At 36.7% G+C, this 25,170-nt stretch overlaps 1 protein-coding gene and 1 long non-coding RNA gene across 2 annotated transcripts; one reads left to right on the forward strand and one right to left on the reverse strand.

The window, feature by feature from the left end:
- Nucleotides 1-387: 387 nt before the first annotated feature.
- LOC121246191 lies at nucleotides 388-12,361 on the reverse strand. The gene is made up of 3 exons (XR_005937075.1): nucleotides 12,199-12,361; nucleotides 2,880-2,884; nucleotides 388-398 (listed from the first exon to the last, which is right to left on the reverse strand). It is a non-coding gene; the product is annotated as an uncharacterized LOC121246191 (long non-coding RNA).
- LOC121246190 (DEAD-box ATP-dependent RNA helicase 8-like) lies at nucleotides 7,907-20,013 on the forward strand. Its single transcript, XM_041144241.1, has 10 exons — nucleotides 7,907-8,489; nucleotides 15,139-15,199; nucleotides 16,080-16,314; nucleotides 16,570-16,808; nucleotides 17,305-17,556; nucleotides 17,669-17,849; nucleotides 18,011-18,099; nucleotides 18,176-18,249; nucleotides 18,352-18,463; nucleotides 19,479-20,013. The coding sequence occupies exons 1-9, from the start codon at nucleotides 8,176-8,178 to the stop codon at nucleotides 18,428-18,430; spliced, it is 1,524 nt and encodes a 507-aa protein (XP_041000175.1). The 5' UTR covers nucleotides 7,907-8,175; the 3' UTR covers nucleotides 18,431-18,463; nucleotides 19,479-20,013.
- Nucleotides 20,014-25,170: the final 5,157 nt, after the last annotated feature.

Below are 25,170 nucleotides of genomic sequence, written 5' to 3' on the forward strand. Positions count from 1 at the left end.
CATAAAATTTTAATCTTAAATATGAACATTTATTTGATCATATGCTTTAAATATAAAATATATATATATATCAATAATATTTTATGGACTAATAAATTCTCAATATATTTTTTTTTATAAGTATATTAGTAAATTAATAATACTAATACACATTAGTATATAATTTATATTAATTACAATTTACATTTTATGGCCTAATACTAATAGTCTAATACTATATTACTATTAGTAATATACTTTTAAGTCTATATATAAATTACTAAATAATTATATATGAAATAATGATATAGTAATGCTAATAATTAGTATTAGTATACTAATACTATCACTCTCAATGATACAGTATACTATTGGTATTTTTTTTATTGCAATTTTTTCTTTTCAGTAGGAAGATTGTGCTTGAAAATGAAACTAGATTATCGTAATGTTGTAGAAATCAAATATGAGAAGGATACAATAAAATCAAACAAATGGGAGAGTAGTCAATGGAGGAGATAGCTGGATTGGGAGAGAATATTGGACTAGGAGAGGATATGTCGGACTGGGATAGGAGATGCCGGCCAAGTCTTCATAGATTTTCCTTTTCCTATATGAATGTTGTACCTATTGACAGTCTTCTATGAAATTGTAACTACACAATGCACTATTAGGAAAAATATGTTTGACGAAAGCATTAAAATGATATTTTTTCTTAAATGTACTTTTTCAATTTTTTTAGATTAAAAATTATTTTAATATATAACAACCAAACAAACTAATTTTATCATTAAAAAACTTTTAAAACTATTTAAACATTTTTTAAAATTCCTCACAATCCCAAACAAGCTCTTAAGCTTTTGTGACCCAAATGAAGCTGGTCGTGCGCAACACATGCCTTGCTATGATTGGGCAACCTAGCGTTTCAATTATTTTTTCAAAATTTTCATCAATATACTCAATTATTGGTTTTGATACTTGATGTATAATTAATAAACTAGTAATGACTTTATCAATGGAATGGTCATAATTTAAAAGAGAAATGCTTTTATACGGCTCCAGTTATACCGTTCACTTTGTCTCATTGGCGTGTGGTGCCCCTGTGGTTTATTAAAATTAAAAAAATAAAAACATAAATATAAAAGGATTAGTAGGAATCTAGGGTTTCAGTTTTAATTTTTGTGTGTTTTTAGACGTAATTTGTTTTGAATATATATTTCTTATTTTTTATTTATTTTTTAATAAACCACCTGGCACCACTACATGGTGGTTCCACTTCAATGAGATAAAGTGAGCGGTATAACTGGGGTGACAAAGTAGCATTACTCAATCTAAAATACATAAAGTAAAAAGTTTAAAATTAAAAGAAAGGATCAATGTGCCAAAAACTGAACATTGTATCCCTCGTACTATTTTTATATTTAACCCAAAATATTATCTATATAGTATTCATATGAGTAAAAAATCTTGATAGATTGGCGCAACCCAAGCATACAAGAATAGGGTTGTAAAAGGGTGAGTTCGAATGAGTGGTGAGTGGTCAAATCTTGTTTAATATTCAAGCAAGTTTGAACTTGTTCACAAGCTGCTTCATTTAAATATAATAGATTATTTATATCATATTTATAATCTTATGAACAAAAAAATATTGACTTTTTGCTAATATCTTTAAAACATTTATATATAAATATGTAAATAATTATATTTATATTATTTAAGTAAGGCTTTTAATATTAGAAACTTTTTTTTTTAAATAAAGGTAAATTTCATTGCCACAAATTAACCAATATAGAGTTCTTGAAACAAGTCTAAAGAGTTCTGATGGACCATCTTCAATCCAAACAAGTTCCTCATTGTAAGCAGTGACAAGTTTTGCAAGCTGATAAGCCACTTTATTACATTCTCGGTATGTATGTTGGATCCTCCAATCCAGTCTACCTTGAAAAACTTTTTTAGCATCTTCTACCAGTTGCCCATATCACGTCGAATTATCTCCTTTGCTGTTGATAGCTTGTATGACAACATGTGCATCCCCTTCAAAGAGCACTCTTGAAACATCCAAATTTGTATATAGTTCCATAGCCCTTCGCAGTGTGTTGATCTCATCTATAATAGGATGGCTTACATTTAGCTTATTCATACATAAAGAGACTAGACTCTCCCCCTCCCAATCTCTGATGATAATCCCTGCACCGATCTTCTTGTTCTTGGAATCATAGGATGCATCCCAATTGACTTTTAGCACATTGCATCAGTTTCTTCCATCTTGCCTCACCTCTAGTAACTCCTTTAGACTTGTGATTCATAGCCATATCCCTTTGGGCTGATAAACTTCTGCTCAAATATGAATTTAATCCTTCTCAGCCAGATGCTTCTCATGATGGATGCAACCAGTTCCAGCTTCTTCTACTGCAGGTTCTTAACCATCACCTCTCATGTTGTCAAGAGATCACCTTCACTACTAGGCCACTTTTGAGTAGGGCTGGAAGAATCTACCCAGACATTAGTGGAGGCAACACAACTCTACAATGAATGACAAGTTGTTTCCTCCTCTCTTTCGCGTATAGGGCATAAAGGGTTCTCAATGAGCTTCCATAGAGCCAAAATTTTCTTGGTAGGTAAGATATCATTAACAACTTTCCAAACAAAATTCTTAACCACTCCCAAGACATGCATTTTTCAAATCTCTTTCCAAGCAGCATTGTCACAGGTAAGCCTAGAAGATTCACCTTTCATCTTTCTTCTTATGCACATGTCCAGGTGATAAACACTTGTAGAAAAATTTTTGATTTTGAAAATCCCCTATTTCTTTGTCTTGGAGACCTACTATGTTGAAAGGTATGCTACACATCATATCTGCTTCTTCATTAACCAAAATTTCTTTTATAACATCTTCCTTCCACATACCCTTTTCTACATCTATAAACTCCCTCACTTTAGAATCCATATTTAAGATCTTTACTGGAGATTGTATACGAAAAGTTGAGGGTTTTGGAACCCACTTATCATCCCAAATGGTGATATCCTATCCATTCTTCACGCTCCAAACAAGTCCCTCTTTGAGCAGATCCAATGAGCCCCACAAGCTCCTCCAAATCAAAGAAGGGTTATAACCTATTTCCTTCATAAGATCATTATGTTTAAAATATTTTTCTTTTAGAATTTTTGGACCTAAGGAATGTTGGTCAATAATCTCCAACATTGTTTTGCAAGCATAGCCTTATTGAAACTCTCTAGGTCTCGAAACCCCATTCCTCCAGTTACTTTTGGTTCCCCTCATCTTGCACCAGCACTTCCATTGGATCTTTTGTATCATTTTGCTTATATCCTCATCAAAATCTTGTCATCGGAGCTAAAATTTCCTTACACATTTTCCTTGGTAACTTGAAGACACTCATGTGAAAGGTTGAGATTGCTTGAATAACTACCTTCAAAAGAATTTCCTTGCCAAATTGAGAGAAACTAATTCGTACAGTTATTAATTCTCTACCATACTCTAGAATGGGGACAAATGGTATCCTTGTCTTAATCCTCTAGAAAGAAAAATCTTGTCACCAGAGATTCCATTAGCCATAACTGAATATGTGATTGTGTAGACACATTCTATTATTAAAGCGATACACCTTGAACCAATCTGAGCTTCCTCATTATTGCATCTAGGTAAGACCATTCCACTTGATCATAAGCTTTTAATATGTCCAGTTTGATGGTCATACTGCCTATATTGTCTATTTGTCTTGTTTTCATAGAGTTTAACGCCTCATAAGCCACCAAGATATTTTATGAGTTAAGTCTACCAAAAATAAAAGTACTCTGGTGACTTGAAATAATAGTAGGGAGTACTGTTTTGAGTCTGTTTGCTAGAGCTTTTGTAATGATTTTATAAAGAATATTACAAAGATTAATAGGTCTATACTCACAAACAGTTTCAAGGGTCTTAACTTTTGGAATTAAAGCCATATAAATAAAATTTAGAGATTGATCCATGCCACCTTCTCGTAAGAAATTAAGGACAACCTTACATACCTCATCACCTACTGTACTCCAATATGTTTGGAAAAAAAAAAGTCCCGGACCCATCTGCCCCTGGTGATTTAAGAGGGCCCATCTGCTGCACTATTGCCTCAACTTTTGATCTTGTGAAATCCTGTTGCAAACTCTCATTCATCTCTACTGTCACCTGAGCTTTTAAGGATTGTAAGCGTGCTTCAATCATTTCTATTGAAGGTGCAATGGATTTGAAGGCTTTTTCATAATGCATCTTGAGAGCCCCTTCAATGTCAGCTTGCTCCTTCATAACTCTGGTATGTGAGTCAGTAACTTGCTTGATCTCGTTCTTTTTCTTCCTTTGAGAGGCACAAGCATGAAAGAATTTAGTATTACGATCCCCTTGTTGAAACCAGTTCCTCTTTGACCTTTTCTTCCACTTAAGGTCTTATTGCTATAGTAAGGTTCCGACTTTACCTTGCAACTTTTTTATTTCCTTTACATTGTAAGAGCTTTCTACTTCTTGCAAGATTATGAGTCTGTCAGTTTTGCATCTAATATCTTCCTCATTTCTCTAATCGTATTTTTGCTCCATCCAGTAAGAGCCTCACTGCAAGCTCTGAGTGAATTTTGGACCCTCACCAAAGTGTTTGAAGTGAAGGTCTCTCTAGCCATTCCTACATTATTACCTTATCACATTCTTCATCTTTTGTCCAACTAACTTCAAATCTGATTAACTTCTTCCTCTTTCTGTGTCTAGGTTGTACTATATACATGGATAACAAAATTGGCTTGCGGTCTAAGCTTCTAGCCATTAAACCTTCAACCCAAGCTTCCTTAAAACAATCCCTTCATGGATTATTTGCTATAGCCTCGTCCATCCTCTCTTTGGTGAAACTATATTCTGAGTGCTGATTACTCCAAGTAAATTTGTTCCCTTTGCATCCCAAATCAAATAAGTTGTAGTCTTCCAAATTACCTCTAAAATTAACTATTTAATTTTTCCCTCTCTGTCTACCCCCGTGTTTCTAAGATTGATAAAGGATTCCATTGAAATCACCAATCACACACCAAGCAATTTGGTCAGGTGGTTTCAATCTTACCATAAGGTCCCAAGATGCTTATCTTTTCCCGATCTCGGGATGGCCATAAAATCCAATGAGAAGCCACTTGACTCTTGTGTTTTCTTCTATGATCCATGCATTAAGACGCCACTGAGAGCAACTCTAAACTTCCAGATTCACTTCACACTTTCATAACAATGTCAAACCACCTCTTATCCCTATTGGTTTGACCACAAAACAATTTTCAAACCCCAATCTTCTTTTTAGAGCTTCAATCTTCCTCGAGATAAGTAGAGTTTCTATTAGAAACACTACCTTTGGCTGCTTTTCTCTTACCATAAGGCAAATGTCCTAAACTGTCCAATAGTTCCCAAGCACTTGGTAGTTCCAACTTAGGAGCATCATTGGGATTGGTTGGGCTGCTTAGCAGTCATCGCCTATAACTTGTTAAACACATCTACTCCCTCCTCTTTCTCACTTTTGAGTTTTTTACCCCTTCCAACCAAATAAATATCCTCTTCCTGAGAGTCTAGTGTGCATTTGTTAGAATAGAGATTGACCATACTCACCTCTACAACATTTTGGTTCCGAGCTTTTATTTTCCAGCTACCCCTCGTTAAAGGCTTGTTTCTAGTACCATTGACAATTCTCTCACAAGGAGTTGTCTGCCCTTCAATGTCGCTACAAACTGGGTTGAATTTATTTGGGGATTCTAACATACCTAGCCCATGAACCACAATAGACCCATAAGGCCCAAAATGTGCTCCTTCTTTCCTTCTAAGGTAGGCTGAAGATCTTCGAATCCTATTGATCCCTCCATCCACGCATGTCCATCTGTAAACTCATTATCACCCTTATGGTCGTCCAAAATCTCGCCAACATCCATTGACCTTCCTAAAATGGCTTTCCAAGATGCACCACTGCCTTCCACTGTCATTCATGGTGAATTGACTGGCTGTCATCAGTTTGATTGGCCTTCTATGAACCATGATCATCTTTACTATCGGAGTCCTCTACAAACCCCTTTGAGCCCCTGTTGGTTTTCTGCGAGTACTCGGCACGGCCATTAGCCATGGGCCAAATTTGTTCCCCATCTTACTACTCTGGTTTGTTCTAGAACCAAGCGTATAAACTTGATTATCATGTATTATACGTCCATATTAGAAGCATGTCCTTGGCAATTTCGTGTATGTAAGGGGCGCCCACATATTTTGCCCTTGTAAGGTTACTATCCTGCCACTTGCAATCACTTTCATCAGATCAAATTCAATCTTCACTCACAAACTACTTCCCAACCCACACTGTTATGCTGAACATCCACCTCTAGAACTACCAATCAAGTTTCTAGTTTGACGGTTCATGCATGCCAAAAAAAGATTATGCATTTGGACCCTGAAAGAGGCATGATCAAAGGTTAACAAACATGGATGAGTCATTCCATCAAATGGTTTTAGGATGAAGAGAGTATTGTCGAAAAGCCATGGGTAGCCCCCTAGCATGCAACGTTTACCCCTTTGGATAGCAAAGGTAATGATAAAAGTGTTTCTGTGAATTTACTGGAAAGTCATCGTTTGCCCAATCTCCAGATTTGTGCCATAGTTGCTCAGACTACTTCCTTCCCAATTGTGTGATCTGAGCATAGCTTGCCTACCAGACTTTGTTCTCCTCTCCTTTTTCGTGTCACCAAATATTGCGTTCAATGGACGAATGTTCTTCTTCATTCAAATTAAGGCGTTCCCAAATCCCTTCTAGTTCCTTCTAACCCCTAGGAGTTGACTTAAGTGGTAAATACCTTGGTCTTGGTAGTATGTTCTCTCTAAGGTCTAAGATTCGAATCCTACTGGATGCAAATAATCTCTAGGAGTCATCGAACTGGGAGGTTTTTCCATTGAATTACTCGATATGCACTTGCTGAAAACCCCTTACTAAGAGCCTATGCACCTCTGACATTGGTTGAGACGCAATTCTTGGACACTTAGTGCCAATAAAAAATAACTCTTATAGTTCCTCCATGCTCTTCCTCTACAATCACCGAAGTTATGAGGGACTATTTCCCTCATCTCCACCGAAGGGGAAGGATTGAAAGCTCCTCCTCTATCCACTCATCGAGGAGCATAAGAGAGAAGACTCTTATGCCTTTAAAACTCGATTTCTATCAATATTTAAAATATCTTTATTATAAATATAAAGATGATATCAAAAAAATAGTAAGTATAAAATTATTCAAATTTATACAAGCTTGTAAGAATCAGTTGAGCTTTTTTCAAATTCTATTATTTAATAATTGATTATAATTTTATATTTAAGTTTGACTTATTTAATAAATAAATTAAATTCGAATTTAATTTATCAATTTAAAAAAAATAATTAAAAAGAAATCTAAAAAATATCTCACAAAATCAAATATAATATACATCTAAAACGTTTTTCCAAAAGTAAAAAAAGAGCTTCAGCCTTTACTTTGCACCCTTTCGGCCTTTTCTGACGATGCCCTAGGACGCTTGCTAATCTGCTCGCTCGGGACTGTCAGTTACTTTCCGCAACCTTCAAACCCAACTAGCCCTCGAAAATCCCTCTAATTCATCGAATCCTAAAGCCAAAACCGCTTCCATATCTCTGGCTTCGCCATCCAACTAAATTCATTCCTCTCATTTCCGATCTCCTAGATCTGTACAGAAACAGACGTCCCGCGGTTTTCAATCTTTATTTTCCTTTATTTTCTCACTTTTGCTTCCCAATTAAACCCTATTTTTCTTTCAGTGCTTGTTTCTTATTGCTTTCGAATTTCGACAGATTTCTGACTGTTTCGGGAATTTCCTCTGATTTACGATCCTGCCACCAAGAAACCCTAGATTGGTCAAGAATTTTTCAGTATTAGTCCTGCCACCAAGAAACCCTAGATTTGTCAAGAATTTTTCAGTATTAGTCCTTTGCGGGACTTACTCTTGGTTCCGTTTCGAATTTGCGGTATTGCCACCTCGAGAAACCCTAGGATTTAGAAATTTTTGTCAAGTTAGGTTTATTTGATTTTTGGAAGGAATCTCCATCAATCGTAAGAATTTTAATACACCAGGAAACCCTAGCGTCGTAGTTTCCCGACCAACAAACCCTAGTTTTCGACCTTTTGGGTGGGGTTTGAACCGGTGGGATGAACAACAATAGAGGGAGGTATCCGCCAGGGATCGGCGCAGGCCGTGGTGGAGGCGGAGGCATGAATCTAAACCCGGCCTTCCAGTCGAGGGTCCCGCAACAACAGTACGTACAGAGAGGCTTTATGCAGCAGCAGAACCATCACCACCAACAACAGCACCAACAGCACCAACAGCAGTATCATCATCATCAGCAGCAGCAGCAGCAGCAACAACAACAGCAACAGTGGCTTAGGAGGGCCCAGTTGGGTGGTTCCGATTCAATCGTCGACGAGGTTGAGAAGACTGTGCAGTCCGAGGCCGCCGACTCAAGGTGCTTTTTCCTTTTGATACGTAAGCTGTATGTGTATGCAAGTTTGTATGTATATTGTTGTAGTATCAGGTGTGAGTTTCCACTCGCGAACCATTCACCAAGATAGGTGCTTTTTCCTTTTGATACGTTAGCTCTATGTGTATGCAAGTTTGTCTGGGAGTGTGAATATGCTCGTTTGACTTGTTTTTGCTTGCTGTTTTGGGGTTTTCCATTGGTTGGTTTTCTTCGAGCTGATTGTAGAGTTTATTGGAATGTGTGAGAGGCGCTAGTTATTGGTATGGTCTGTCAGAAATCTCCACTTCTTCAATGGTAATTGTTAATTTGCATATTTTGGCTTGGCCTTGCCTCCGTTCTCATTTTGAACCCTAGAATTTACTTTCTACAAGATTTCTCATTTCTTTCAAAATTATGTCTGGACATGATTCATTATCCTCATAGCAAACTTTATTGTAATGGGGATTTGAAGGTGGTATGCTAAAGTCCAAATCTTTTGAGTTGGCAGTAGAGGTTAGGCGTCCTATGTTATGAGTATTAAAAAGATGTACGGGTGATGACCCCAATTCATTTTTTGGGTAAAAGCCATCCCCTTTTGCTATTATCCCACAGGGGAGCTGATTGTAGAGGTAAGATCAAGGAAGTTTTAGGGGATTCTATAGCATAGGAATCCCATTTTTCCTTGCCCAACAAAGCTCCAACAAACATGCACAGTTTCTCGATTTGACGAAGCTGGATGAAGGGGGGAGGCAAAGATGGAGGCCTTTTGCTATGGATTGGCTGTTTATAATGCAATCTCTTTGTTTGCCACATACTGGCGTGTTAGCTGGGGATCATGATGGTGTATGCTTGCTGTTGGGTGTGGGTAGTAGCCAGTTTAATGAAGGCAAAGGTTGAGAGTAGGTCTTTTGCAGAGTTATTTCTGGGTTTGAGAAGATTCCCAGCTGTGTTCACGATGGTAAAGGGTGTTTTGAGGACTTCAGATGCTACTGCATGAACTAGGTCTATGCCTATTACGTTTGCATTTGAGGATGGGAATGATCCCTAAATTTTCAATGGTCGTGTTGGCTCAAGGGAGTTTCCTTTTCCCTTTGATAATTGCACCCGCAATGATACATTTGTTTAAATATATTTAGATGTGGCTCGTTGTTTAGAAAGGATTGATGGGAGGTCTTGGGGCCAAATATAGTTGGAGATTTGAGAATAGGCTTGGACTAGAGCATGTTGGGGGGCCTTAGAGATGACTATTGGAGATGAGCTCAATGGTTGTTGATCCTTCTAATGCCCCAATTGAAGCGATCATTTTAGGCCCACCTTTTGTGGATTGATAGTTAAGGCTGTGATGGAGTGGGGCTATGGAAGTACATACGGAAAGGTTGGTGCTCTTTTGCTAGTAATACTCGGTTGTGCTTGGGGGATGGTAGTAGGATCAACTTTTGGAAGGATATGTGGGTGGGGGACACGGCTTTGAAGGATGCTTATCCAACAATTTTTAGCATTGCAAGGGATAAGGAAGCCATGGTGGCCGATCTGCAGGTACTTCATTAATCTTACTTGGGAGGCTCATGATTGGGAAGTGAATACCCTGGTGGAATTTTTCAACTTGCTGTATAATACTGCTATTGTGGCCACAACTAAAGATGCGATGGTATGGAGACTCTCTAGGAGAGGGAAATTCACGGTACGTTCTTTTTATGACTATTACCATGCAACAAAGGCATTGTTTCCCTTGGAAGAACATATGGAAGAGTAAAGCACCCACCAAGGCCGCATTCTTTGTCTGGACAACAGTTTTAGGGAAGATTTTGACCATTGATAATCTTAGAAGACGTGGTTTAATCATCACGAATTGGTGCTGTTTGTGTAGAAATAGCGGCGAAACGGCGGACCATCTATTTTTACATTGTGAGTTTGCTAGAGAGCATGTTGGAGAGGGATCATTGGGACACCACAGATTGCAGCCTTATGGAAGATGGCCCCTATTTGTATTTTTTGGTGTATTTGGAGTGAACGAAATGAGCAAATTTTTGAGGATCATGAACGTTCCTTGGAAGAGTTTCGTAGTTTTTTCTGGAAGATTTTGTTTTTGTGGGCCATTGCTTTAGATTTCAATGGTCTCAGCTTCCATGATTTCCTTGTAACTGTTTCTAGTTCCTAAATAGATGTATGCCTCTATATACTCCTAGTGTACTTGGGCTATGCCTATCTTTCTATCAATGAATTAACTTATTACTTACCAAAAAAAAAAAAAAAAGGTTGTGATGGGCCTCAGTGTGGGCACATGCCAAGGCTCAGGTTAAGTTCACCTGTTTGGTTAAGATGGAGTTTGGTTGGCTAGAGGGGCCAGTCACCTTGGGGGTGAATCGACATTATGCTTAGAAGTGGATCATTACAATTGGGAGGAAGCCTCACTTCTTGGATCCTACTCCCCACCATTGTGTTTGGGAGCTCTATTTGCTTAGGGATGGGAGTCTTCAGATTTTGTTTTGAACATTGTAAAGGACATGCATCAAATGGCAAGGGTTGCCTGTAAGGGTTACGAGCAGTAGTTTGGTAAAGATGATAGCCATCAAAGCAAGTCATTTCCATGAGAATTCACTTTCTGATTCCAAACTAGTCAATAGAGGCAATAAGTAGCTAAAAAGATTGGCATGTGCTATTAAATATAATTCCATGTATTTTTGGTTTGTTGGGTTGGTTTTATGTGGATTGGTCTTGATGCAAGAACAGTTTGATTGGTGTTTTTCGAGGGGCTTGCGATGGTTTTGCTTTTGTGCGTTAGAAGTGTGGATTAATAGTGTGGCCCTTGGGGGAGTTTTGCGAGTTTTGTTTTTGTTGTCTTTTTTTCTACTTGGGTGGCTCTCTTGTATACTTCTTGTTTATTTGGTGCACCCTTCGGTTTTAATGTGTCTTGATTACATATAAAAAAAGGTTTGTCACTGCTGTCTAATACTTCTAATACTTCCAGTGATTTCCTTTTCGAATCACCCCATGAACTTCTCGGGTCTTGTCTTGTTGATTAAGTATACATCAAAAGTATAAAGCAAATGATATAAGATTTTTTTGCAATAGGAACCTTTTTTTTATAAGAAATAGGAATCCTATGTAAAGGGAGGGTAATTATGGTAGATAGACTTGCTTGTGACTGTAGCTATTGTATTAGTAACTGTTTTCCTAGGTTGCGAAATAATGTTTTGATACCAGTCACATTCCATTTTCATCTAATACAAATGATTTCTTGTCGCACCTGAGCACGTTTTACTATTATATGCACCAACTTTGATTGCTAATATGTTATCTGACATGTGAAGGAACCTTGCTTTGGACTAGTTGGATGAAGGAGTTGGTGCAACTTGTATGAGCACCACCCTTATTTGGAAAGAAATGTCCCTGAAAGAATTTTTGTTTTCTCCTCATTAATTTTGACTATATTGAAGGGGACTTTTACAGCGTTTCGTTTTTCCTAATGACATAGTAGCCAATTGAGATAAATATATGACACCATTTGTTAATGGAAATGAACCACTTGTATGATTCAACTATCATTAGTAAGTTAATATTTATTCTTTCTACTTATCAGGAAATATTTATTTTTTCTTGTAAAGTCGGTGTTTATTGAATAATTTTTCCACTGTTCTGACTCACTCGTGGGTAGCCCAAGTGGTAAGGGCAAACTTGTGTGCATGAGCGCCATGCCACAGGTTTGATGTGATACCCCATATGATATGGATAAAGGTAGGTGGTATATTGGATCCCACATTGCTTGGAAGGAGAAGTTCTTGCTCTTTATAAGGTTCTAATGGAGCTTCAATTGTATCATTGGCTAGTCCTTTTAGAATATAGGCCTTGTAGCTTGGGTCTTCCATTGGGACGTTATATTTGATTTTCTATGGGATCAAATTGCGATCCCATGGAAGTGTGGCAGGTCGACTTGAGAAGTTACAGAGAGACTTTCTGTGGGGGGGGTCTGGGAGATGAGTTGAAATTCCATTTAGTCAAGTGGGAGATGGTGTGCTGTCCTATCTCTAATGGTGGTTTGGGTATTAGAAACCTGAGGTTGTTCAATCGGGCGTTACTTGGCAAATGGTTGTGGCGATATACCAAGGAACCCGATGCTTTATGGAAGACTGTGATAGAGAACAAATATGGTAATTTAGGAGAGGGATGGTGTACCAGAGAAGTTAGAGGGGCCTCTGGAATGGGGCTATGAAAGCATATTAGAAGAGGGTGGGAGGTTTTCCATCGACACACTAGATTGCAATTGGGAACAGGTTCCAAGATCAAATTTTGGAAGGATGCTTGGTGTAGTAGCAGTGTTCTACAAGATCTGTTTCCTACTCTTTTCCTGATTGCAAGTGCCAAAGGTGCCACAGTGGCGGAGGTTATGGAAGTCTCAGGTAGGAGCATTCACTGGAACATCAATTTCAATCGAGCGGCACATGATTGGGAGATGGGGAGTTTTGAAGATTTTTATAGTCTCTTGTACTCTTGCCATCCAAATATCCAGAATGAAGATGCTTTGTGGTGGAGTCTTGCAGGGAAGGGCGTGTTCACTGTTCGTTCTTTCTATAAGGTTCTCTCAAAAGTTCCTGAAATACAGTTTCCATGGAGAAGGCTGTGGCGTCATAAGGCTCCTCCCAAAGCTGCTTTTTTTGTGTGGACAGCGTCTTTGGATAAGATTCTCACCACGGATAATCTGAGAAAAAGGAGGATAATCATTACCGATTGGTGCTGTATGTGTAAAAGCAGGGGTGTGTCAGTGAATCATTTACTCCTACATTGTGAGGTAGCCAGGAATATGTGGGATGAGGTGTTCAAAAGAATGGACTTAGCATGGGTTATGCCGGAAAATGTGTTGGATGTATTGGCTTGCTGGACCTCAATTAGAGGGGTGAGACAGATTAGAGCGGTTTGGAAGATGATCTCTATCTGTATTATGTGGTGTTTATGGCAAGAGCGCAATGGGAGGACTTTTGAAGACAGAGAGAACCATGGCGGAGCTAAAACTGTTATTTTTTAGGACTCTTTGTACTTGGGCCATTGCTGTGGATTTTAATGGCATGGACCTTCATGACTTTTTAGTTGCTAATGTCCCTACATAATTAGGGCTTTTCTATCTTTGTAATTGACAGTTGGTGTTTTTAATAAATTCTTTTTTACTTATAAAAAAAAATTGCGATTTAAGTGGGAGGCCATGGCGGTGGGTTGCTGTGCTTAGGACTGTTCACCTGGCCCTACCCGGCCCGAAAACCCCATTCTGATTCGACCCGACAATTTTTCGGAAGAAACGGGCATTACAACCAGACCCTCTTTTTTTTTTTTTATAAATAAAACCCCGTCCCCAGTAGACACTCCTCTCTTCCCCAATTCATTCTCTTTTGTTTCTCTGTTTTCCCATAGACACCCCATAGATGTAATATTGTGAAAAGAGTAATGATCATGTCTTCATCGTTTTCCTATTTTGTTCAATTCTAGATATTAATTAATTCAGACCATCAGGAAGCTTCCCAATGTAAAACCATCAGGAAGTCATGAATAGTCCCCTAGGTACTGTCCTTGTTTTTCCTTTTCTTTCTTTTCTCTCTGTGCTACTCATGTGATCATGCTTGCTCTAGACTCTAGTTTCTATGCCTGCTTTCATCACCTTCAAAACCTTTTCTTTCTCTGTTTTTTTTCTTCAACCGGGTTTTCTCGCCTTCCTCACGGGAGAAAATTTTGACCCTCAAAATGGTTTCTTTTTTTCTGGATCAAAACTTTCCTTCAACGCGAGATTTTCAGGTTCTGTTAAACCATGTCCAGAAGTTTTTTCCTGCTTTAATTGGTGTTATTGTCCCCAATGACTGCAAGGGACTAATGGAGCTTCTCTGTGGAAGGAATAAAACGAGAGAGGGAGGCTGAGCAATGGCCTTTGTAAACGGTAAGCAAGAGAGAGGGAGGCAGACTGCAAATGAGCAATATTTTTCTTTCGGTTATTGGGTATAAATGACCCTAACCGCAGTGTTTCGGAAGTAAAACGGAAGACTTCCGTTTCCGATTATTTCAATCCGGGTCAGAAATTTCAGAAATGTCAGGTCGGGTTTTTGGGTTAAATGTACATGTCCTAGCTGTGCTAGTCTCCCGGGGGTTAGGTTCCATGGGTGAGTCCTAAGGGCTTTGTCGTGGGGTGGTTCCCCCACCATAAAAAAAAAATTCCCACCGTTCTGGTGTCTGTTCTATTTATAGTATCCTTGAACCGATTTGGGACTAGGATCACAATGGCTTTGTTGCTATAGAAGAGTTGATTGGATATTGTGCTTCTTATTGAGGATGCGGAAGTTGTTCATATCATCGGGTCCTAGGATATTTCTCTATTTGCATATCATTCACATTGTTCTTAACTAATCAAAATAATTGTGCAAAGAAAAGAACTGAATTTGAATTTGTTGTACTGAAGTTAAGTAGTGATTGCAAGTTTGCAACAGATTTCTTGCTTTGGTTCCGAATAGACATTTTTCTTGTTGATTATCAATATCTTTTCCAAGTCCTTTTGGTTTCGTTTTCAACATGTTTGCTAAATAATTAGTGGTTTATTTTCTGCAAATTGTGTATGCTATAAACCATGTAGTTACATAAGACAAGTTCTAAATGAATTTTTTCATCTATTTTTCATCTCTAGTTCGCAAGATTGGAAGGCAAGGCTAAAGATACCGCCATCTGATACACGCTATAGAACTGAGGTATGATTGTAAACACTCTTGCCATGAATGATCTAATTTGTTATATAGTTGCAACTGCTTTCCTAGACAACTTTTCAAGGTGCATAATTGCATTGTTTTCTCATTTTCTTCCCTTCATGTTGATTATTTTATCCTCTTTATTTAGGGGGAATGTTTTGTTTATCATTGGCAAATGGTAGTGGGAAAATATTTCTAGGGAGGAGAGTTGTCACCTTATGTAAATTGGCAATTCAATTCAGATTATGTTGGTGTTGTAATTTCTCTATAAAAGGCATCAAACACCCTTCAAGGGTATGAACTCCTCCAGACGTCTCTATTTTGTGTTTTTTTATCTACTCTTAGATAACTGTTAGTCTATGGGACAACAAGAAGTTTGTTTTTTATTGAATTTTATTTTGATCTGCTTCTTCTTGTTGTCAATATTATGAATGGTACTATTTATTGTGTTGGACGTGTTTTTCTTTTGGAGTATGACGTGTTTGTTATACTTGTGATTGGAGATGTAGACTTAGGTCTCGTTTGGTTACACGGATGAGATGAGATGAGAAATTTGTGAATAGTAATGAGATAATTTGTGAATAGTAGTGAAATGGTTTGAGTTAAGATTTTTATGGGATTTTGGGAAAGGAGAGAAAAAGTTGAATAAAAAAATTATAAGGTTAAAAGAGGGTTAGAATGGAATTTTTGAATATTATTATTTTTTTTTTTGGATTTGAAAAAGTTGAATTATTTTGTGTTTTGTTTGAAAGTTTGAAAAATTTGAAAATTTGAAATTAAAAAATGTTTGTGTTTGAATGGTGTTTGGATGTTGAGATGAGATGGTGCCTTGGTCTCTAATCTTTAAATTAGCTCTGATATGGTTATTAATGTTTCCATGTAGGATGTGACAGCAACTAAGGGAAATGAATTTGAGGACTACTTTCTGAAGCGTGAGTTGCTCATGGGAATATATGAAAAGGGGTTTGAAAGACCATCTCCCATTCAGGAAGAAAGTATCCCAATTGCTTTAACAGGGAGTGATATTCTTGCTAGAGCAAAAAATGGAACTGGGAAAACGGCTGCATTTTGCATTCCTGCATTGGAAAAAATTGATCAGGATAACAATGCCATTCAAGGTTTGTTCCCCAGTATCTGAATACATGCTTCCATAGGATTTGTAGTCTTTGCTCAAATGTGTCTGCTAATTTTTTAAAGAATATAATGTGGTCTCCTGTAAAAAAAAAAGAAAAGAAAAGAAAAAGAAACGATGATAATGTGGTCGCTCTGATCCATGATTGAGGTTTTCATGGCTATTAGACTTGAAAGTTCCGTTGATGCTTGTTTTTGTCCTCATTTTTTATATTTACTTTCAAATATTCTTTTTTATGCAGTTGTTATACTTGTTCCAACTCGAGAGTTGGCTCTTCAAACATCACAAGTTTGTAAAGAACTTGGGAAGCATTTGAATATCCAAGTTATGGTAACAACAGGTGGTACCAGCTTAAAGGATGATATCATGCGGTTATATCAACCAGTTCATTTACTGGTTGGAACTCCTGGAAGAATCCTAGATCTTGCAAAAAAAGGTGTTTGCATTTTGAAAGATTGTTCTGTGCTTGTTATGGATGAGGTAAATGCTTAATAATAAGTGTTGGAAATGATTGGTATTTTTATGTTCGTATTCTAGGATTGTGAGATGGTGGCAATTTCTCCAGTGTTCGAACTTTCTTTTTATTTTCTTTTCTTTTTTTAATTTTTCATTCTCTTGTCATGTAAAAATATCCAAATAATTATGAATGTTAATAGTGCCGTTGTAAAGTTCTGATCAAGTAGCTGTTTTGCTTATTATGATTTCACTGTTCAGAATATTTCAAATGGGCTCAGATTCCACCAAATATTTGATTTTCACTTAAATTTACTGTCATGGTGGTGGACATATTTATGCATATGATTGGGAGGTCAATTGTTAAATCTTTTGATCACTGATTATGTTCAGGACCTCTTGAGTCTATTCTAGTTGAATTTTTCTCATGTCTGCTTATATGATTCTTCTTTTACATGTAATTGGGTTGGTTTAAATATCATAAACTGCAAAAATCTAAGGCATGCTTATTATTGTCTTTTAGGCCGATAAGCTTCTTTCTCCGGAATTTCAACCATCAATAGAGCAGCTAATTCGATTTATGCCTGCAAACCGTCAAATTTTGATGTTTTCAGCAACATTTCCTGTTACAGTCAAGGACTTCAAAGAAAGATATCTTCAAAGGCCATATATTATTAACCTTATGGATGAGCTTACGCTCAAGGGTATCACACAATTCTATGCTTTCGTTGAAGAAAGACAGAAAGTCCACTGTCTAAATACTCTTTTCTCCAAGGTTCGTTTAATCTGAATTATTTATGCATGTATTATTTGTTTTCTTCTTTTATGATGATGATATGGTTCACTTATAAAAAAAAATGATAATGATATGGTTGTGCTTCTACTAGCTGCAAATAAACCAATCAATTATATTCTGCAATTCTGTGAATCGGGTTGAGCTGTTGGCGAAGAAAATTACAGAACTTGGTTATTCTTGTTTTTACATTCACGCAAAGATGCTGCAAGACCATCGTAACAGAGTATTTCATGACTTCCGCAATGGTGCATGCAGGAATCTTGTTTGCACTGGTATGTTACTTCGATGAATTGATCATGAGTCTGATATGGTTATTCTTGCAAACCACCCTTTAGATTCCCTGTTTTTCTACATCTTATCCAAGCTTCGTTTTTTGAAAGATGGATCTTACCATTTAGTACTTCTAATTTCCCCTTGGTGGGGTGAATTGCAGATCTATTTACAAGGGGAATCGACATTCAAGCAGTCAATGTCGTTATTAACTTTGATTTTCCCAAGAACTCAGAAACATATCTGCACAGGGTATGTAAGATACAGTTTTTGAATGCAGATTTCTCCATCTGTGCACTCTATGCATACTGATTCGTTTTACATGCAGGTTGGACGATCTGGAAGGTTTGGGCACCTTGGTTTAGCCGTGAATTTGATCACCTATGAGGACCGCTTTAACTTGTATGTATATCTTTCTCTATATAACATTTAATTGCAAAGCTATCTACTGCTATTCATTGGTGGGTTCATGATTTATTTATGTCCATTTGTTCTTCCCAATAGGTATAGGATTGAGCAAGAACTCGGGACTGAGATAAAGCAAATTCCACCACATATTGATCAGGCAATTTACTGTCGGTGACTGGTTGTATATCTTACTGTCTGGTCCATGATGGTGAGTAAAGCATTTGGTGTGCTACTGATGCATCCTAATTATCCATTCAGTGCTTCAGTCTAACTGAGCAGTTGAGCATGCTTGTTTTCTATTCTAATTCATTTATTGAATGTGGTGTGACACTCTTCTTTATCATCTATTCAAAAGAAAGTAATGATAATACCAAATGTCGACATAAGCTCGCATCTTCTCCGCTCTCTTCTATCTGACAACAAACAGATAATGATGATATCATTCGTTGTATCTGGGCAGAAAAGTGCACTAATATATGCCACTCGTGTCTTAATGCTTAAAGCTTGGGTCAATGTGAATCTTGCAGTGTATATGTAACAAAAAAGCTTAAACTCTTCACCGAATTTTGTCATGCAGTATAGAGTCGTGTTACCTTTTTTGGTCTTTTAACTGTTCTTATTATGAGATATCCCTTCTTTTTTCTTGCACGCTTTGAACTCTAGAATATGTGCAATTTAGTTGGGGAAAATGAATGGAAAAACAAAAAGAGCAGTTACCAAATTAAACCTCACGTGCTCCTTAGAAACCTAGGCCATTTCCCAAGCCTCCCTGTGCCACAGCACATTTAAAACTAAAAAGAAACTAATTTATAATTTCCAAATTTTAATTTATTTTTAATTAGTTTCACAATCAGGTACTACAACCCATGATATTCAAATCATCAAAGCCCAAAAGGCGAATTATTAAAACGAATGATTGCTTTAGTATCTCCCTCTATGATAGCCTACCCTTTATCATGTGTGCTGCCAATATATATGCAAGACAATGAAATTCTTTGAATTCATGTTTGATTTAGATTATGGGAAAGGGAATGGATGCTTTTCAATAATCAATTTTCCTTTAGATGCAAGATGATGTTCTTGACTATTATTTTCTGATTTCTCTCTCTTTCATTCCCAATAGTGTAACTATTATTTTTGTGAGAGTACCATGCATTGCATAGGTTGTGGCAATTGTTGAACTGAACTGGAAATTGATAATGTATTTTTCCTCTCTTATAAAGGTGAATGATGCTGTCCACTCAGTCAAGAAGGTATGTAGGACGCATTCCGTAGTAAGTTATGTATTTGTGGGTAAAAATATCCTTTTGTTGAAGTGGAAGGCGAGATTCCCTTGGATTGCTTTTATTAGTACCGGATATTCGTAGCCTGAGGCTTTCACAGGACCATAATGGAGTTTTTTAGATTGGCTTATAAAATCCCAGATAGATGCTACTGGGTCGTGTCCACCGCTCGCTGGCTTTAGATTTTGTTTTATCAGCCTGGTTTCTTGGTATATGCTCTTGTTCTAGTTTCATTACTGTTGACAGGCTGCGTACCTTGTTCAAGAAATCCTCTCTCTCCCTCTCTCTCTCCAAGTGTTGTTTTGGTGCGTGCCATCTGTTCTCGTATTCCATGCTTGCAAGTTAGCAAATTACACTGCTGTGCAGAGATGTTATGGGGAAAGAGTTATGCTTTTATACTATCCCATTTTACCCTTTTAACACGCTATGTAGATGTGGCATTTTGATCAATCATTAGATTATCTCATGGTTTTCTAAAGTAAATAAATTCAAGGGTTGATGAATAATGTCGAGTCAGCATAGTGGATAGAAGTAAGAAGCAAGATGAAAGTATAGGATCCTCCCCCCCCCCCCCCCCCAAGTCCAATATGCATGAAATTTTTGAGCCTGGCAATCAAATCTAAGGCAGCGTTTGTATGTTGAGTTGAGTTGAGTTCTTTATAAATAGTAACAAGTTAAGTAGTAAAGGGAGTTATGTAGAGTTCATCTAAATTGAGTTTAAAATGTGTTTAGATATTAAGATGAATTTAACATTTATTAAAATAGATGAATTTAATACTTTTTATAAAAATTAAAAAGATTGTGGGTCTCACATATAAAATGTTTTAAGTTTGAAAGATTGTGGGTTTTATGTATAAGAAGGTTTTGAGTTGAGATGAGTTTAGTGATTTGAGAGTTGAGTGTTTGGATATTAGACTCAGTTTAAAATTAGATTAAACTTAATTGAATTCAGTTGAATTTAGGAATCAAACTCATTCTAAATCGACTTAAAAGTCATTTAGACCCAAACACAAAATCTCACTTCTAGCGTGGTGAAATTACTGGTTGAAGGATGGATTGAACCAACCGCCTTATTGAAGGGTTGAAGGGGTGGTCGCCCCAATTTAGGGGTCGAGAGTATCCTCCAACATTCCTCTCCGTGGGAGAAGGGGGTGAGTTCTTTTTTTCCTTAATTATTTATTTTTTTTACTTTTCTTTGTTATTTTTTTATTACGCATGAAATTATAGTTTTTTTTTAATGGAGTGGCGACCGTCGGAGAGTTCTTTTATAAAACCATACCGTAGAAACCAGAGAACTTAAAAATAATCTTGAAAGTGTAATAAAAAAATAACTTATTTATTTTTAAGTGGCCTAATGATGATGCTATCCTGCCGTAGCAAAGCGCTTACAATTTTTTTTCGTAAGAAAGCCAGAGTGGTACATCATTTATGCAGGGAATAAATGAGTACAAATTTTGATTAAAAAGTAGATTTTATGAAAAATATAATTTCCTTTTATTAGATGCAGACTATTATTTTTTTAATAAATGATTTATTTGCATTTAAGTTTTTTTTAAGTATGGCCAGTCGCCAGTCCCACTTGACAAGGAGAAGTGAGTTATGTGGTGGGCCAGGGCCCAGTAGTGAAATGAAATGTGTATTGATGATATGTAGGACAGTAGGAGCGAGGGGACAACATAAGTGAAGAAAGGAACCTGCTACAGCCACTGATGATCACAGAGAATCTCAGCGAAAGGCAAACTGTTTTTTTTTTTTTTTTTTTTCAATATTTTTTGAACTCTTTTAAATATTTTTAAAAATATAAAAAATCATAAATTAATTTAAAAATATTTTTTTAATCATTAAGTAAAAATAAAATTTTAAAAAAATAAAATAAAATGCAATTCGGTAAAAATTTTCGATAGAAAGTTTCTGTAAGAATAGTATTTTCCGTGCAGAAAACCTTATCCACACTGAAACTCATTCCACTGCAGTTTCATTCCACTGCATTAATTGCTTGCTTGCTTCCACTTTTTCAAACGGATAATGATAGAATTATAATCTTCTTTATCATTTTTTTATTATTCTATAGTATATTTAAAATTTTTTATTTTTTTTATTTTTTAAAATCCTTAATCATTAAGAAAATTAAAAAAATATACAACTTTATTAATAGTCATTTTTTAATCATTAATTAAAAATTAAAAATTAAAAAAAATAAAATAAAATAAAGGAAGTAGTAATAAACACTTTTATCTTTTTTTTTTTTTTTTAAATATTTGAATTTCAAATTCTTCATAATTGCACTCTATTTAAAACTGATTCATACAAAATTTATCATTACTTGTTTTGAAAAGCATAAGGGGCTGAAGAGAAAAAGCTCAGAAGAGGAGAGGCATGGATGCAAGTAGACCATGTTTAAGTCACACGAGAATGATTTTTCATGGCCTTTGGAGTTTTTTTAAGCAAGTGAGCAGAATTTGTAGTTCTACTGCCTAAGATAAATTACCACAAACTCAAAAAATAAATAGAAAATAAATGAAAACAGAAACCACTCATGATAAAACCTTGAGATTATAGAAATATTCAGACTATCTAATTGAACAAAAAGTGAGATTTGGTGGCAGAGATTTATATATTAAGGAATGATTTGTACAAATTCTAAATAGACAAGTTTTTTATAAGTTCTTGTAAAAAATTAGACTTCACTTTAAAAAGGTATAAAACAAACTAATTTTTATTAGTGGGACTCACCTTTTACAAAAAATTCGTATGAAATTTATCTATTTGAGATTTATATCCATCATTACTCGTCATTAGTTGCTCAGGTTTAACTGACACAAATAAGATGTTAAGGAGTTATTTATATTTATAATGAAAAAAGACAATGAGCAATGAAACTTCCTCCCTTTTTTTTTTATTTTTATTTTTAAAAATTTAATTTAATGCTGATTGAAGTCGTGTTTTTTTTCCTAAAAATTTTGGAACGCCATTGTTGACAACTCTTTGAATTTAATGGCAGAATAAAAAAATGCAAACAATTTTTTCTAATTCTATCTATCTACTTTTATAAATTCTACTACGTAGCTCTTTTTCTAAAAAAATATATAAAATTACTATCACCCAATAAATAATACATAAATAATACATTTAAAAAAAATCTTAAATATTTTCCAAATTTTTCTTAATGTACATATTCTACAAATCAGGGGTAAAATCATTCAATAGTACACGGGGGAATATCTTCACTATTAATAGCCAACACCCTGGCTTCTCTCTTAGAAAAGATAAATATTAAGGGCATGTTTGAGAAGTGAGTTTTGTCAACTCATATCACTTCTTGTAATTTCTTTTCCATACTGTTTATAATGTCGTGTTTCACACGTCTTTGGGTTAGGTTCCGGTAACTCAGGTCTCTAGAACTTGAGCCTGCAAAAGATGGAAAAAGAGATAATTAGGAGAGGGCGACCTTAGAGCCGGGGAGTCTCCAATATCAAAATTAGTAAATTCTCTTGTATGTTTGTAAATAATTAAGAGAGTCTAGGGATCAGAGAGCATTTCTCGTAGCTGGAGCTTACTATTTATATCATGAGTCTGGGGGGACAGATTGTGTCTGTCTCTACGAAGTTCGTGCCCTTCATACTATTCCTGATGTCAAAGTCCTTTAACGCGATGTGGCTTTGCTACGGCACTATCAATGTGGCTGTAGCTCAGTAGTAGTGCCATTAATGCGACGAGATTCCTTGCCTTGCTTTTATCCTTTGTGAATCATAGATGTTCCCATGTCAGCGGATCAAGAGTTCTCCGCACTTCTCGCTACGTTTCGTTCAAGTTCCCAAGTCCAGAACGCAGCCGAATGATGTTAGGTTGATCTGTCATGTCAGTCACTTGATCCCTTTCCCTTGTAGTTCAGACAGCGAAATGGCTGATATGCTCCTTCGCCGTGATGGGAGTCGGGATAAGTTATTCGGGTCGCCGGGGGGCTAGTCCCGCTCTCCCGGACGAGGAGGTTAAGCCGCCTTCTCACTTATCATCTTTCATGGGAAGGTAAGTTGTTCAGACAGTTTGGGAAAAAACCCGTTCCCGCCCGTTGTCATTGCAGGGAAGGGTAAGTTTGGGTTAGACTGGCACTGATCCTACACTTTGTCGTCGTGGAGGTCAGGGTAAGTTATTAGGATAGAAGTGGGACTAATCTCTCTCTCCGTTGCAGGAGGAACAAGACAACCTTTAGGCCTGCCTTTCCCTATGGTATCCTGCAAAGAGGTAAGCCGTTCAAGCAATCTGTTACTGGACCCGCTCCCACCTATAGATGCTTATGAGAAATGTAAGTTTTTATCTTTGGGTGGCCAAGCACTCCTCCGCGAGGGGGGTAAAGCAGCCTTAGGCATTACACTCGCCCATTTCGCCTCGTGGGGAGGTAAGTTGTTGATGGAAATTTCATTAATTTTATTGATGTAGATCACATTGATGGAGTTGACTTTGTTGATGGAGACTAAGTTGATTTTGTTGGTGGAGAGTTCATTGGTGGGTTATGTTATGTTCCTAAAATTTGCCATTGAAATACAACACGTATTTTATTAGGGCCTGTAACGTGTGCATGGAAATATATAAATTTACGACAATGAATTAGCTTAGCAATAAAATTTCAGTAGATGTTTAGCATTCCAGGGATGCAGCAACTCATTCCTTAAGAGTCTCGAAATCGGTAGGAGCTTGGGTGGTTTGTGGCAATGACCACGTAGGGGCCCTCCCATCAGGGACCTAGCTTTCCTTCATCCCGCGTTGTTGTTCCTAGGGTCGTCGGAGTCGGAGCAAAATTTTTACTCCTACTCCTAACCGTTTATTTGGCTAAATAAATGCCATTTTTCGACTTTGGACTCACTAAAGCCCAAGTTTGAACCTATAAAAAAAATAGTGAAAAGATTTAAAAAAAAAAAAAAACTTAAATACAATAGTTTAAAAACTAAATAACATGTATGATGTAGCCATAAGTTATAACAGTTCCATTTATAACAACATTGACTTAGCCTTCAAAGATAACTACATAAATATTAAACATGGATTTCACTCAAATCTCAATGGTCCATTGCTAGAACGACGAACTCATATCGAGGGTCAAGGATCACACAAATAGTAATCTATTTATCTTCTCAATATTCTCCCAATATTTATCATATTTGGTCTTCATCCTAGTAGCCATAGCAGATAACAATACCCTAGAGTCAACACAACTATTTTGCAAGTAAAAGTGAAGCCTCGAGAGCTCGTTGAAGTACAAGTTCGCAGTCGTATATTTGGATCCAGATATCCACATGGTTATGTCATAAAACATTTTCAAAAAGTGAACAAAGTACCTCACACTAGTCCAATCATGTGCATTCGGCGTACCGAGCTCCTCTCCTGCTGGCTCCAACAAAGCCTACCTTAGGCCCACATCCTCGACCTCCATCCGCTCAAACACTCTTTGGTACTTCTGTGTCACATCCAACATCATGTATGTAGAGTTTTATTGAGTCAAAACGTCCAAGTACAACATACTAGAACATTTAATCTGAAGATCTTCTGCTAATGCCTTAAACTTGACAAGCCTTTGGGGGGAACCCCTCACATATTGCACAATGTTGCAGACTCAGGTAATGGAATCATCAACCTC

This window comes from Juglans microcarpa x Juglans regia, chromosome 1S (assembly GCF_004785595.1).
Source record: "Juglans microcarpa x Juglans regia isolate MS1-56 chromosome 1S, Jm3101_v1.0, whole genome shotgun sequence".
NCBI lineage: Eukaryota > Viridiplantae > Streptophyta > Magnoliopsida > Fagales > Juglandaceae > Juglans > Juglans microcarpa x Juglans regia.

Bases quoted from the DNA above. Each gene is read 5' to 3' on its own strand.
- LOC121246190 (XM_041144241.1), top strand. From the start codon at position 8,176: ATGAACAACAATAGAGGGAGGTATCCGCCAGGGATCGGCGCAGGCCGT. The intron at 16,809-17,304 runs GTAAATGCTTAA...ATTGTCTTTTAG, and splicing joins CTGTGCTTGTTATGGATGAG to GCCGATAAGCTTCTTTCTCC. The intron at 18,100-18,175 runs GTATGTAAGATA...TTTTACATGCAG, and splicing joins CAGAAACATATCTGCACAGG to GTTGGACGATCTGGAAGGTT.